A 16,690-nucleotide genomic window follows, 5' to 3' on the forward strand; every position below is an offset into this window, starting at 1 on the left:
CATGATTTCGACAGACGAATGAACGGACGGACCGACATGGCTAGATCAACTCAGAACGTCGAGACGATCAGGATTATATATACTTGATGGGGTCTTCGGCGAATATTTGGAGGTGTTACAAACGGAATGACTAGAGATGGGTTTCTTCCGGGTAAATACCCACCTTTATTGGGTGAATACCCAATGAATACCTTTTTTGTGTAATTAATTGGGGTATTCATAATATTTCGAATATTTCGAGGTGTTATAAACGGAATGACTAGAGATGGGTTTCTTCCGAGTAAATACCCACCTTTATTGGGTGAATACCCAATGAATACCTTTTTTGTGTAATTAATTGGGGTATTCATAATTTTGCAGATATCTTGGGCATAAAAACATTTTTCAAAAAATTTTTGATGATTTCCTATTCTTGGTATATAGACCTGATTTTCTGATCTCATAACATCGGATTTTAGTTATATACAGCCGCTATATAGACCGAACTCCAGACTTAAAATCTTGAGGCAATAATTTGGTAATTTTTCATCCGATTTCGATGAAATTTGGCACAATGAGTTCTGGTAGACCCCTACCCATTTCTGTGAAGTTTGGTTCAGATCGGGCTATATTTGGATAGAGCTGCCCTTAGACCGCCCAACCGATCTCCCGATATAGGGTATTGAGGCCATAAAAGATTCATTTATTACCCGAATTTGATGAAATTTGGCACAGTGTGTTCTGGTAGATCCCTACCCAATCCCGTCAAACGTGGTACAGATCGGACCATATTTGGATATAGCTGCCATATAGACCGATCTCCAGAAATAGAGTATCAAGCCCATAAAACGAGCATTTTTCATCCTATTTTAATGAAATTTTGCGCAGCGAGTTCCGGTACCCTACTAAACCTTTTTGTTGAATATCGTCCAGATCGGATCATATTTGGCTATAGCTGCTATATAGACCGATCTCTCGATTTATAGTTTTGGGTCCATAAAAGGAGCATTTTTCATCTGATTTTGATGAAATTTGAAACAGCGAGTTTCGATAGATCTCTACACCTGTTTTTTGTTGAATATCGTCCAGATCGGACCATATTTGGGTATAGCTGCCATATAGACCGATCTCTCGATTTTAAGTTTTGGGCCCATAAAAGGTGCGTATATTATGCGATTTCGCCGAAATTTGGGACAGTGAGCTGCGTTAGGCTCTTCGACAACTCTCTGCAATTTGGCCCAGATCGGTTCAGATTTGGTATAGCTGCCATATAAACCGATCTCTCGATTTACGGTCTTGGGTCCATAAAAGGTGCAATTATTGTCCGATGTCGCTGAAATTTGGGACAGTGGGTGAAGTTAGGCTCCTCAACATCTTTCTGCAATATATCTCAGATCGGTCCAGATTTGGATATAGCAGCAGTTACTACTTCCGTTAACCAACCTATGATGTCGATGTCGTCGGCATAGGCGATTAGCATGTGTTCTCTTGTGATTAGCGTGCCATATCTATACACATCTGCATCTCGTTTAGTCTTCTCCAACAGGATATTAAAGAGATCACACTATAGACTGTCTCCTTGTCTGAAACCTCGTTTGGTATTAAATGGTTCGGAGAGATTCTTTCCTTCTCTTACTAAGGAACGCGTATCAGCAAGTGTCATCCTGCAGAGTCTTATTAATTTTGCAGTGATACCAAACATAGACATGGCTTGAAATACCTTTGAACATAAAGAAGTATCGAAGGCGGCTTTGTAGCCAACAAAGAGATGGTAGATGTTGAATTGTCCTTCTCGGGTCTTTTCCAGAATTTGGCGCAGTGTGAATATCTGGTCCAGGGTGGATATACCAGGTCTCAAGCCGCATTGATAGGGAACAATTATCTCATTGACTTTAGGTTTTAATCTTTCACACAGTACGCACGAGAGTATCTTGTATGCGATGGGGAGGAGACTCCGTCTTTTCTCCTTTCTTGTGTACGGGACATAGTATGCTGAGGTTTCAATCATCGCGTATGCTTTCTTCTAGCCAGATTGCGCAGATAAGCTGATGCATACGCCTGTTGCCTCTGGTCTTAAATAGTTTAGCGGGTAACCCGTCGGCTCCCGCTGCCTTGTTTAGTCGGGTAACTGCTACTTGGACCTCATTCTGACTAGGACGTAAACATTCTATACCATCATCATTGATTCTTCGGTCTTAAATAGTTTAGCGGGTAACCCGTCGGCTCCTGCTGCCTTGTTGTTCTTTAGTCGGGTCACTTCTACCTGTACCTCATTCTGACTAGGAGGTAAACTTTCTACACTATCATCATTGATTGGTTCTCCAGTATCCTCTTCGCCGCCTAAAAAGAGATATCAGGGAAAAATACTCGAAAACTGCGATCCGTGGTGGGTGTTTTATAAGATTCGGCCCGGCCGAACTTTGCACGCTTTTACTTGTTTTTTTTTATATGTCCTCGCTAAAATGAATATCCATGCGATCAGCGTGATAAGCAAACAAAGACCACGATGGTCTTTCCTTTTTTACATAAACGAATTTTTGGTTTCCTTCATACCGAGTCTAAACAAACGCCTTCAAAGCAATGACTTTTTTTCTCTGGTATTAAATAGACCTCAGCTTTTCGTTAACAAACAACTTCTTTGACCCTTTCTGTGTGTTTTAAAAATTCTCCCGGTTGCTGAGAAGAAGACAAACACTAATATCTAACACTTTGACATTTAACGCCCACATTTTTTTCTGAGTGTACATCATCATTCTATAGGCCATTAATAACCATTGTATGGCCTTTTGTCTTGATTTCATTAGGAACTTAATTTATGTTTTGAATATTTTGTGGCATATCTCCTTGGTCTGAGCATAGATTTACTTTTAGCAGATTAAGTAGTCATAAAATATTGTGTGGAGGTGGCCCATTAACGATGGTAATGAGACCAGTCAATGGCATTGCGGAATATGAAAAGTAGTTATTATTGCATGATAAATACCCAAGATAAGAAGCTATGCATGTGTTTGTACGATATTGGTTTAATTTTGTATTGGTGTTGGTGTTTGTGTTTGTGTTACAATGATTATGAATCAAATATAACATTTTTGACAATTTAATGAAATATAATTTGTTTGTTCTTTCTGTCTCTCTCTCTCTCTCTCTTTCTTCTATTCTTGGTCACTTTTTGGTTATACAACGACTTTATCACCGACGCCGCCACGCCACCGCTCCCCACCCATTTGGATTGTTGGATATCATCATGGATGGATGTGTATGGATGATTATAATTCCAGGTTATGGCTTTGTGGACTTTGAGTGTCCTGCATACGCTGAAGGCGCCGTCAAAGGACTGCAGGCAAAGGGCGTTCAAGCTCAAATGGCCAAAGTGGGTGTTTGGGTACTTCATAGGCCGGCCATTGTACGTTTGTTTGCATGCAAGTAATACTCACCCCCACCCTCACCTCTCTTGTTTATTTTTCTTTGTTTGTTTGTTTGGTTTTATTTTTTGTTTTCGTCCTTTTTTTTGGTTTTGTTTTGTTTTTGTTTTTTTCATATGTATATTTATTTCATTTGTTTTCATAACATTTCGTTTCTTTTGTTTTCCTTGAATTTGTTTCATTTTTTCTTATGTTGGCGTTGAACTAACCTTGAAAAAATTTTTATTTGTTTTATGAATATGAGAACATTTTGCTACAATTTTAAGATGTATGAGAAGCTTGGGAGTGTTTAGTGCGCATAATTACTCCCTGTGGTCCTTAATCAAAGATGTAACTTTATTTCCCGAAGGTTAAGACCTTTGAAAATGCACACAAAATAAAGGGGGCCAATGCAAACGTTAAGAAAATTTAACATAAAACTAGAGGCTCAAGAAGTCAAGGCCCAAGATCGGTTTATATGGCAGCCATATCAGGTTATTGACCGATTTGAACCATACTTGGCACAGTTGTTGGATATGATAACAAAACGCGTTGTGCAAAATTTCATTCCAATCGGATAAGAATTGCGCCCTCTAGAGGCTCAAGAAGTCAAGTCCCACGATCGGTTTATATGGCAGCTATATCAGGTTATGGAACGATTTGAACCATACTTGGCACAGTTGTTGGATATCTTAACAAAACACGTTGTGCAAAATTTCATTCCAATCGGATAAGAATTGCGCCCTCAAGAAGTCAAGACCCACGATCGGTTTATGTGGCAGCTATATCAGGTTATCAACCGATTTCAACCATATTCAGCAAAGTTGTTGGAAGTCAGAGCAAAACACGTTGTGCAAAATTTCATTCCAATCGGATATGAATTGCGCCCTCTAGAGCCTCAAGAAGTCAAGACCCACGATCGGTTTATATGGCAGCTATATCAGGTTGTGGACCGATTTAAACCATAGTTGGCACAGTTGTTGGATATCATAACAAAACGCGTTGTGCAAAATTTCATTCCAATGAAATGAGAATTGAGAATTGCGAAGTGAGAAGTGAGAATTGCGCCCTTTAGAGGCTCAAGAAGTCAAGACCCACGATCGGTTTATATGGCAGCTATGTCAAAACATGGACCGATATAGCCCATTAACAATCCCAACCGACCTACACTTATAGGAAGTATTTGTGCAAAATTTCAAGCGGCTAGCTTTACTCCTTCGAAAGTTAGCGTGCTTTCGACAGACGGACGGACGAACGGACGGACGGACAGACGAACGGACGGACGGACGAACGGACGGACGGACGAACGGACGGACGGACGGACGGACGGACGAACGGACGGACGGACGGACGGACGAACGGACGGACGGACGAACGGACGGACGAACGGACTAGCACATGATTAGGCAGACGAAGACTCATAGCCTAATACAACTCAATATCCCAAATTTTAGCAAAATCGGACAATAAATGCGCCTTTTATTGGTCCAAGACCTTAAAATGAGAGATCGGTCTATATGGCAGCTATATCCAAATCTGGATCGATCAGGTCCAAATTAAACAAGGATAACTAGGGCCCTTACACTACTCACAGTCCCAAATTTCAGCGAAATAAATGCGCCTATAATGGACCCAAGACCTTAAATAGAGAGATCGGTGCATGTGGCGGTTTATCCCAATAAGGATCGATCTTGCCCATACTCGGTACAAATGTCAAGGAGCCTAACGTTACTCATTGTGCTTGCAAATGCAAATTTGCCCATTAACATATCATTAAGGAACAGGGGTAAACTTCTCAACATATCGATGAGTGCTGTCCCATTCAAATTTAGGCTCAATGATAAGGGGCCTCCTTTTTATAGCCGAGTCCGAAAGGCGTTCCGTAGTACGACACCTCCTTGTGGAGAAGTTTGTACATGGCTGCCATACCAAATCGTACAGTACCTTCCAAATGTTGCCAACATTAGGAACGGATAACCACCGTTGAAATTTTCATGATTTTCTCGCCTGGGTTTGAACCCAAACGTTCAGCGTCATACGAGGACATGCTAACCTCTGCGCTACGGTGGCCTCATTGTGTTTAATTTCAGCAAAATTGGTTAATAAGTTCACCTTTTAAGGGCCTAAAACCTTAAATCTGGAGTTCGGTATATATGGCATCGATATCCAAATCTGAACCGATCTGGGCAGTATTGAGCAGGGATTTCGAATGGCCTAACACAATTCACTATCCCAAATTTGAGTGAAATCGGAGAATAAATGCGCCTATTACGAGCCCAAGAGCTAAAATCGACAGATCGGTATATATGGCTGCTATATCCAAAGTTGGGCCTATCTGGGCCAAATTTAACTAGGGTGTCGAGGGCCCATAAACAACTCATTGTCCCAAATTTCAGCGAGATCGAATAATAAATGTGGCTTCTAGGGGCCTAAGACCTTAAATCAGCAGATCGGTATATATGAGACAGCTATATCCAAATCTGGGCCGATGTGGGCCAAATTTAACTGAAATGTCGAGGACCGTAACACAACTCGCTATCCCAAATCTTAACGAAATCAGATACTAAATGCGACTTTTATAGCCTAAAACCTTAAATCGGGAGATCGGTATGTATGGAATCGATCTCCAAATCTGAACCGATCTGGGCCGTATTAAGCCGAGATGTCGGCTGGCCTAACAGAATTCGCTGTATCAAATTTCTGCGAATTCGGAAAATAAATGCGCCTATTATGGGTTCAAGAGCTTAAATCGGCAGATTGCAGCCTTTGGTTTACATATCAAAAAGTGGTTGCTCTTGTGGGCAATGCAACAGCAACATTTTGTTCCCTTGCTTTCCATTCACAGCTGCACAGTGGGATAGAACCGAAAAAAAACTGAGATTGTATGCAAAATTTCTAGGCCTTATGTTGTCCAGGCGCCTTTTGGCAGGCCCTTAAAGTTGATCACCTCGGTATTTCGAAAAATTTTCGGGTCTGCCAAATTTTCGTTTGTGGTCCAATTTTCAATTTTTGCTGGATAGTGCTCAAAAATCCCTTCAAAAGTCCGTTTAAGAACTATTGTAGAAAATTTACAACGAGGAGAATGACCGCCACCCATCACACCTGAATAAATTGAGCGCCCCCCGGCAAACCAGAGTAGTTACCGCTCAATTACGATCCGGCAGATGCAGCCGCCTCAAATCCTACAGAGCAAAGATTGTTGCCAAAGTCCGGCATGTGGGTCCCTATTGTAACATAGGAGTACTGGTAGAGATGTCTCTTTGAAATTTGGAATGGTTAGAGCTGAGGTATTAGTGAGATCTTGTGCAAAATATCAAGGCCCTAGGTTATCCGGGCGCCTTTTCGCAGGCCCTTAACTTTTGCCAATGGCTGTTTAGCAGACGTTAGGGCAGGAGATGCCTTTTTTGCCCTTTCCAAAATGTTTGATTTGAAGTTGAATTTTCAATCCAGCAAAACACCCAGGTATTTATAATACCCCCCACCATATGAAGGGGGCACACTAATCTTGTCATACCGTTTGTAACACCTCGAAATATTGATCTGCGACGCCATAAAGTATATATATTCTGGATCGTCTCGACATTCTGAGTCTAGCCATGTCCGTCCGTCTGTCGAAATCACGATAGCGGTCGAAGGCTAGCGCAAAGCTAGCCACTTGAAATATTGCATAGATACTTCTTATTGATGTATGTCGTTGGGGATTGCAAATGGGTCATATCGGTTCAGATTTCGATCCCCCGATTTGACTTTTCAAGCCCCAAGAAGTCTCAATTTTCATCCTTTATTGGCTAAAATTTGGAACAAAGACTTAAGTTATGACTTCCAACACCCGTGCCAAGTATGATCCGCATCGGTCTGTAAACAGATAAAGCCCCCATATAAACCTATCCCCGGATTTGAATTCGTGAGCCCTTAGAAGCCTCGAATCGGTCATAAAAATTCATTCATGACTTCTTGAGCCCTTGGAAGCCGCAATTTTCATCCGATTCGGCTGAAATTTGAAACAAGGACTTAGTTATGACTTTCAACATCCATGCCAAGTATGTGCGAATCGCTCTTTAGACAAATGACTTCTTCAGTCCTTAGGTAAGGTTAGGTTAGGCTGAATACAGGGTGTGCATATTAATCCGCCCCATGCTATGGACATACACCTAAGCCAGTAATCGGCTTATTGTGCGCTCTAAATAGTAAAAAGCAATATCGAAAAAGACATTTTAGTTCAGGAATTGCGTGCTGCTTACAAAATCCCTAATTGATTGCTTTATGTGTGGTTTTGTGTCCCCACCTAAGTACCGGTGTCTGTTAGCCGCGAAAGCCGGAAAATGACATAGGATATGCTTCACCGTCTCATCATTCTCTTCTCCACATGCCCTACACGTGCCAACACTTGCCGGGCCGATTATGCATAAGTGAGCTCATAGTCCTATGAGTCCTGTTATGATACCGAAATCTTTACTGCAGCCCTTAGAAGACTAAATTTTACCATGATTTGGCTGAAATTTGCCCCGAAACCCTATCTTATGACTTGCAACGTCAGTGCTAAGTTTTATCCGAATGGGTCAATATGGCTATATAGGCGCCCCAAAGTACCGATATCCCGATAGGACTTATTGGGACCAAAATAATTCAAATTCAAACTCAGTTAATAAGGGTAAACGGAATCCTTGGTGGTGATTTCCCAAGATTCGGCCCGGCCGAACTTAGCAAGCTTTTACCTGTTTATTGGGTAACTTGCATCTTCTGCCGCAAAGCTCAACTTCCGTCTTAGACGGATTCACGCCTGCACAACTCTCGATAGCCCCCGTTATTGTCGAACGTAGAACTTCCTGAAATGCATCTCAAAAAGTAATTCAAGTGTATCCTCACTATACATTGTCCATACATTCTCTGACTTTTGAATGTATACTACGGGATTAAGTTTCGAAGATAGGATCATTCTCGGCCTAGAGGCCTTTTTCAACTCGCCATGGTATTTTGTTAGGTCAGACGTTAAGACATCCCAGTTGTATGGTGACCTTGTGGCTTTCCCCCTGTTGAAGAGTTTTCTGCGAGCCTTCCTCAGACTAACCATTTCTGGGATCCACCATGGCGTAACACTTGGTTTGGTTCTACAACATGTTGACATAAGGAAACCATTGAGGGCCCTCGTGATCCTGGTCATAAAAGTCGGTTTATTCCTTCCCAGATTGCTCTGGTAATAAAGGATGGTTTATTCCCTCCCACATTGCAACTTATAATATATTCGATAAGCAGCTTAAGCCTTTCGATGATATCCGAACTGGGGATGATGAGGCTAATTTTCCCTGCGGAGGCGGCTTCAACCAGGAACGTAATGCTTGCATAGTGTGCCATAAATAGGGAAGCCAGCCAGTAATGAGACTTATGAATCACTCACTCTTCATTGCTTAGCGATGGAAGAAGAAAAACATTTGGACTTCTCTTTGCAAGAATACAGTCTATGTAACTCCCATTCGCCATACCCTTTAGTAGTTAAAATCCAGGAATTCTATGTCCACGAACCCCCACTAAGAGGCTTAACATTATACAAAAATCAAATGCTCATAAGCCCTAATGGTTATTTCAAGAAGTCAGTCAACTATGCCGCTACAGCAATTCTATTGAAAAATAATATAGAACTATGAAATTTTTTAAAAATCAAATTGCTAGTCCATAATTGGTTGGCAGCCATAAGCATGCCAGTTAAAGGACTGTTCAATGGAAAGCTTATGACATTTGCTAAAAGTACTCAAAGAGAACACTCGCAACACATAATAGAAAGAAAGCAGAACAAAAAAGCGCTTAGACACAACATTTTTTTATGGCTTTATGGACCCTTTAACAATGGGTTAAACCACCAGTTGTTGCTCAATGGCATTTTATGAATGTTGTTTTGCCCTCAAGCTCATGCCTAACCCTGGAAAACATTTTTTTTTTTTTTTCATTTCAGTTCATGTCCCTTTCCATTGACAAATCCCAGCACCAAAGACGTGTTTTAATATTCTGCCTGATTACGAACAGATAATGTGATACGCACCCAACTCACTCTTGCTCTCTCTCTCCCTTCCAGTGGCCTCTCAAGCCGGCCAGCCACTGGGCCATAGAATTATTAGCAGAGTCAAATCATCTTCCTACCCCCTCAACCAATGCTGGAGTCGGAGATTTTATTTTTTGTGCTGTCACCATACAGCCACCTAGAATGTTAATGTCTTTTTGGTCCTTGGAACTTGTTGTTCCTACATGGTCCAGGGACTGCCAATGCCATGCCAAACAAGCAGCACTACCCTACCCACCACCAGGCTATGCCATTATAATGATTATTTTTCTATTAAAAGCATTTCCTTTTTATGCTCGGTTCAGCTCTGTTTCAGACTTCTTTACTTCTTTTGCCCCAACATTCCATATAGCCAACATTCTTCGGATATTCTCCATTCAGCATCTTACTGCAAAGCTTTCAGAGTTAACTTTTTCCCCTCCCCTCCCCTCCCCCCCTTCTTTGTTTTGCTTAGCCATTTCTCGATTATAATTGAATTCAGGCTAGGTGAGAAGGGTAGGCAAGTGGGCAGGGGAGTTTATTGGTAACGATGTTCACAGATTATTGTAATAGGGGAATGTGCGTCTAAATGACTATGCGTTAGAGTGTGACTTTTTGTATTGTCTGTGTTTATTTTTGTGCATTTTCAAAGGACCTCAAGGATAACTCCTTTTCATGGGGGATATAAAGCTTTAAAATTAAAATTTGATTCAAGGCTTTACTTATTTCATTGATTTCCTGTTTTTATTTATTTTTATTACTTTTATATTTAATTTTATTCATTATTTTGGAGTAGCTAAACACTTTTGTTACAGATACCCATTTTAATTTTAGCCCTCACTGTTGTGTTCTAACGAAGGTGGTATAATGAATGTTAAGGATTAGGAAAATGTAACACCGGTATTCACAAAACTTAATACAGATTTGAAATAGGTTCATATGACAGATTTCCTTTATAGAACTGTTAAATAAATCTATTTTAAGACTTCATTAAGTTTTGTGAAAAAGGCCTTCAATATTTAGTTGAATTTTTATTATATAAAAATTTCAGTTATATATTTTGGGTTGCCCAAAAAGTAATTGCGGATTTTTCATATAGTCGGCGTTGACAAATTTTTTCACAGCTTGTGACTCTGTAATTGCATTCTTTCTTCTGTCAGTTATCAGCTGTAACTTTTAGCTTGCTTTAGAAAAAAAGTGTAAAAAAAAGTATATTTGATTAGAGTTCATTCCAAGTTTTATTCAAAATGCATTTACTTTCTTTTAAAAAATCCGCAATTACTTTTTGGGCAACCCAATAGTTTGCGTCCGAATTTTGGCCTCGCACTCTTGGCCCCAAAAAAATAATTTCTTATTCGCACTCTACTCCCAAACAGCTTTCATTTGAGTACCATATTGCCCTTAAGCAGCCCACATGTCTAATTGGCAGACATTTTTTTGGTTGGTACCCTCCACCATAGGATGGGGGTATACCAATTTCGTCATTCTGTTTGTAACTCCTCGAAATATTCGACTAAGACCCCATAAAGTATATATTCTTGTTCGTCGTGACATTTTAAGTCGATTTAGCCTTGACCGTCCGTCTGTCCGTCCGTCCGTCAGTTCGTCTGTCCGTCCGTCCGTTCGTCCCTCTGTCAAAAGCACGCTAACTTTCGAAGGTGTAAGGCCAGCCGCTTGAAATTTTGCACAAATACTTTTTATTTGTGTAGGTCGGTTGGGATTGTAAAAGGGCTATATCGGTCCATGTTTTTGGTATAGCTGCCATGTAAACCGATCTCGGGCCTTGACTTCTTCAGCCACTAGAGGGCACAATTCTTATCCGATTTGGCTGAAATTTTGCATGAGGTGTTTTGTTATGACTTCCAACAACTGTGCTGAATATGATTGAAATCGTTTCATAACCTGATATAGCTGCCATATATACCGATCTTACATCTTGACTTCTTTAGCCACTAGAGGGCGCAATTCTCAGCCGATTTTGCTGAAATTTTGCACGAGGCGTTTTGCTGTAACTTCCAACAACTGTGCTGAGTATGGTTGAAATCGGTCCATAACCTGATATAGCTGTCATATATAGCGATCTTGCGTCTTGACTTCTTTACCCAATAGAAAGCGCAATTCTCAGCCGATTTTGCTGAAATTTTGCATTAGGCGTTTTGTTATGACTTCCAATAACTGTGCTGAGTATGGTTGAAATCGGTCCATAACCTGATATAGCTGCCATATAAACCGATCTCGGGTCTTGACTTCTTGAGCCACTAGATGGCACAATTCTTATCCGATTTGGCTGAAATTTTGCATGAGGTGTTTTATTGCGACTTCCAATAACTTTACCAAATATGTTTCAAATCGGTCTATAACCTGATATAGCTGCCATATAAACCGATCTCGCGACTTGCCTTCTTGAGCCTAAAGAGAGCGAAATTAGTATCCGATTTGGCTGAAATCCTGTACAATGACTCCTCCCACGACTTAATCGGGCCCAAGACCGTAAATCGAGAGATCGGTCTATATGGCAGCTATATCCAAATCTGGACCGATATGCGCACAGATTAGAAAACGATGCATAAGAACTTATCGCAACGCACTGTCCCAAAATTTTCGGCGAAATCGGACAATAAATGCGCATTTTATGGGCCCAAGAACTTAAATTAAGAGATTGGTCTATATGGCAGCTATATCCAAATCTGGTCTGATCTGGGCTAAATTGCAGAAAGTTGTCGAAGAACCTATCGCAACTCTCTGTCCCAAATTTCGGCGAAATCGGACAATAAGTGCACCTATCATAGGCCCAAAACCGTAAATCAAGAGATCGGTCTATATGGCAGCTATATCCAAATCTGAACTGATCTGGACCAAATTCAAGAGGGATGTTGAAGGGTCTAACACAACTCACCGTTTCAAATTTCAGCAAAACCAGACAATAAATGCGCCTTTTAAAGGCCCAAAGCCTTAAATTGAGAGATCGGTCTATAAGGCAGCTATATTCAAATCTTGACTGACCGGTACCATATTGCAGAAAGATGTCGAGGGGCCTAAGTCAAGTCACTGTCCCAAATTTCGGCAAAATCTGACAACAAATGCGCTTTTTTTGGCCCCAAGGCCTCAAATCGGCGGATCGGTCTATATGGCAGCTATATCCAAATCTGAACCGATCTGGGCCAAATGAAAGAAGAATGTCGAAGGGCCTAACACAACTCACTGTCCCACAATTTCGTCGAAATCGGACAACAAATGCGCTATTTTTGGCCCCAAGGCCTTAAATCGGGAGATCGGTCCATATGGCAGCTATATCCAAATCTGAACCGATCTGGACCAAATTCAAGAGGGATGTCGAAAGGCCTAACACAACTCACCGTTTCAAATTTAGACGAAATCGGGTAATAAATGCGTCTTTTATGGGCCTAAGACCCTAAATCGTCGGATCGTTCTATATGGCAGCTATATCCAAATCTGGACCGTCCAAAATTTCAGCAAAATCGGATAATAAATGTGGCTTTTATGGGTCTTAGACACTAAATCGGTGGATCGGTCTATATGGGGGCTATATGAAGATATAGTCCGATATAGCCCATCTTCGAACCTAACCTGTTTATGGACAAATAAAGAAGCTGTGCAAAATTTCACCTCAATATCTGTTTTTTTAAAGACTGTAGCGTGATTTCAACAGACAGACGGACAGTCGAACGGACATGGCTAGATCGTTTTAGATTCTTACGCAGATCAAGATTATATATACTTTGCAGGGTCGGAAATGGATATTTCGATGTGTTGCAAACGGAATGACAAAATTAATATACCCCCTTACTTCGGTGGTGGGTATAAAAAAGCGCTCATATGTTAACAGATTTTCTCGAAATTTGGCTGGAAGGATTTTCTTATGACTCGGGACATCACTGATGAATTTCCTAGAAATCGGCCCAGATTTAGATATAGCTGTCATGATATAGGAGCTATATATAATTCTTAATCGGTTTCGAGCAAACTTCTCAGATAATGTGGTACTCGTCGAGAAAAGCGTTATTCAAAATTTTGGCTAGATTGGAGTATCACATTATCTGAGAAGTTTGCGCGAAATCGGTTTAGAATTAGATATAGCTCCCCATATCATTCGTCAAATTTTGGGTAATTTGCTGTAATTTTTGAATCGTTTGAACATATTTGCTCGTAATGTATTGTACGGATTGTTTAATAACCCATCTGAAAACATCCGGCGAGGTTCATAAAAATTGGTTCAGAATAAGACATAGCCTCCCCCTTTGTACTTTAAGGGTAGGTGTAGGGTATTATAAAGTCGGCATCGCCCGACTTTTGCCTTTCCTTATTGGTTTTCTTATAGTACAGTTCGTGTGTACATTGAAATCGCCCTGATCACACTTTCCACTTCAATGTGCCACTGGAGCATTATGGGTTTCAACATCTACATGTAAGCCTTCTCCGCAAGCACCTAAATGTGGTTCATTGTCACATCGGTTTAATCGATTTTTTTTTTTGGAAAAGAATTCAATTGAATCTTTTCGAATAGAGAAAATTTGGTAGAAATTTAAAAAATTACGTAAAAAATTAGTTTTTCTTTAAGGTTCCCAGAACTTCCACATGATCCTTAAACGATTTGAGGCCTGAAGAATATAAAAGTATTTCTATGCCACCATCGTTTTTTCAATCTATTTTTTTATTTTAATTTCATTCACTTTATTTCTTGCTTTAATTTAATTAAATTACAAATTTTTGTTTTATATATTACAACCCCACAACTCATATATAGTATATAGAATTTATTATTCCAAATGACATACCATATACCCCAACCCCAACCCCCCCACCCTTGAAAATTTCTTAAATAATTGTAGTATTGTAGAACAAAAAGACATTCATACCTCTCTCTCATTCAACATGAATATAATTCCAATTCAGTATTACAGTAGTATTCATTCATTTTGTGCCATTCAAACGTATAGACCATATGTATATCAATGAGATTATATCAATTGATTTAGTAGTATGAAATGTATACATGTATACTAGGGTGGATCATAAGAAACAAAAGAAGAATTTTGTTCGCAACAAAAATTGGAACGAGTTTGGAATGTTTAAAAAAAAATTTATAAAATATTTTTGTTTCGTTTTTTTTTGGTACCACATTGTTTTGCTGTTACCATTTTTGTAATTTTTTGTGATATGGCAACTCTGACCACATAAAATATTATGTATTGAAATTTATGGGTTCTCTTCCTTATGTAAATAAGGCCAATGTATAACCCGAACAAGAATTTTATTAGAAAGGAGACTTTCTTTTCCATGAGATTCTGGCCATGGGGCTAGCCTATCACTACTGTGGTACCACAATGAACTCATATAAAAAGTAATTTTTTAAGAACTATAGGAAAGTTTGAAAAAAACACATAAAATTGTGAAAAATGCATAAAATCTTTATTTGAATCGATAGTACGGTTCATATTATTTAATGTTTGAAGTTTATTTCATGCAAATGTTAACTGTGACTGTTCCGCAAATGGCTTATCCGCTAAGTCCAATTTCGGCATACTCTTTCCAACATTTCTGCCGGTATCTCACCAATAAATGCTTCAATGTATTCTTCCAATGCGTCAACTGAAGCGGGCTTGTCTGCATAGACATGAGCTTTAACATAGCCCCACAAAAAATAGTCTAAAGGCGTTAAAGCGCAAGATCTAGGCGGCCAATTGACTAGTCCCGAACGTCAAATAAAATGTTCACCGAACTCACCTCTCAATAAATCCAGTGATACGAGTGCTGTTTAGCACCGTCGTATTGAAACCACATGTCATGCAAGTAAAATGATCACCGAACTCGCCTCTCAATAAATCCTTTGTTACGCGAGCTGTGTGGCATGTGGCACCGTCTCGTTGAAACCACATGTCATGCAAGTCAAGCTCTTGCATTTTGGGCAAAAAAAATCTGGATATCATCTCACGATAGTGCTCACCATTCACAGTTACGTTACGATTCGCATCATCTTTGAAGAAGTACGGCCCAATGATGCCGCCAGCCCATAAACCTCACCAAACTGTGATTTTTTCTAGATGCATTGTTAACTCTTGCAATGCTTCTGGCTGATCTTCACTCCAAAATTGACAATTCTGCTTATTTACTTACCCATTGAGCCAAAAATGAGCTTTGTGGCTAAAAGATATATCGCATATATTTATTTAAATCTAGACCAACTTAAATGAAATTTAGCACACGCGCTAGGACGTTAAAGACGCTAAATTTAATAAAGTTCGAACCAGAATTGTGGCAACTACAGCCCTTATAGGCCATATGGGATGACAGAGATATATGGAACCCATATCTCAATTTAAATCAATTTTCATAAAAACATAACTAAAACACATCATGCAAAATTATGTATAGATCGGACCAAAACTGTGGCTTTTACAGTCCTAAAATGTTGGCTGAAGAGACATATTTGGGAGCTATATCTTAATCTGACATGATTTTAATAAAATTTTGCAATCGTATTGGAGCGCTAAATAAAACATCTCTTGTAATAATTTGTAAAGATCGAACCAAAAATGCAGTTTCTACAGCCTTATTAGCCATATCAGCTGAAAGATATAAATGGAAGCTATATCTACACCTGATCCGAATCTGATGAAATATTGCACATATATTGGGACGTCAGAAAAAAACACTTCGTGTCGACTTTGGTGAAGATCAGACCAAAATTGTGGCTTCTACAGCCTTCAAAGGCCATATCGGATGAAAGATATATATGGCAGCTATATCTAAAACTGTTTCGATTTCGATGAAACTTCGCAAATATATTGGGACGTCACAAAAACCACTTTATGCCAAATTTGGTAAAGATCGGACCAAAATTGTGACTTCGACAGCCTTAATAGGTGAAATCGGATGAAGGATATATATGAGAGCTACATATAAATCTGACCCGATTTTGATGAAATTTTGCACATACATTAAGACGTCACACGAAACATCTCATGCTGAAATTTGTAAGGATCAGATCAAAATTGTGTATACTAAAGACTTAGAAGCCATATCAGATGAAAGATATATATGGTAGCTATATCTAAATCAGATTCTAGTTCGATGAAATTTTGCACATATATTGGGACGTGATAAAAAACACTTCATGCCAAATTCGGTAAAGATCGAACCAAAATTGTGGCTTCTATAGCCTTAATAGATCAAATCGGATGAAATATATATATGGGAGCTATATCTAAATCTGGTCCGAATCTGATAAAATTTTGCACACATATTGGGACGTCGAAAA

At 39.6% G+C, this 16,690-nt stretch overlaps 1 protein-coding gene across 5 annotated transcripts in view; it reads left to right on the forward strand.

The window, feature by feature from the left end:
* The window catches only part of LOC106088372 (protein alan shepard), a 1,012,027-nt gene that overhangs the window by 944,503 nt on the left and 50,834 nt on the right, over positions 1–16,690 (forward strand). For 4 of the 5 annotated variants that reach the window (XM_059361231.1, XM_059361228.1, XM_059361229.1 and 1 more), the window contains one exon: positions 3,258–3,382. In XM_059361231.1, coding sequence (XP_059217214.1) covers positions 3,258–3,382 — 125 coding nt within the window. The remainder of the gene's footprint in view (positions 1–3,257; positions 3,383–16,690) is intronic. The other variant, XM_059361230.1, reaches the window with a different exon arrangement.

This window comes from Stomoxys calcitrans, chromosome 1 (assembly GCF_963082655.1).
Source record: "Stomoxys calcitrans chromosome 1, idStoCalc2.1, whole genome shotgun sequence".
Lineage (NCBI taxonomy): Eukaryota > Metazoa > Arthropoda > Insecta > Diptera > Muscidae > Stomoxys > Stomoxys calcitrans.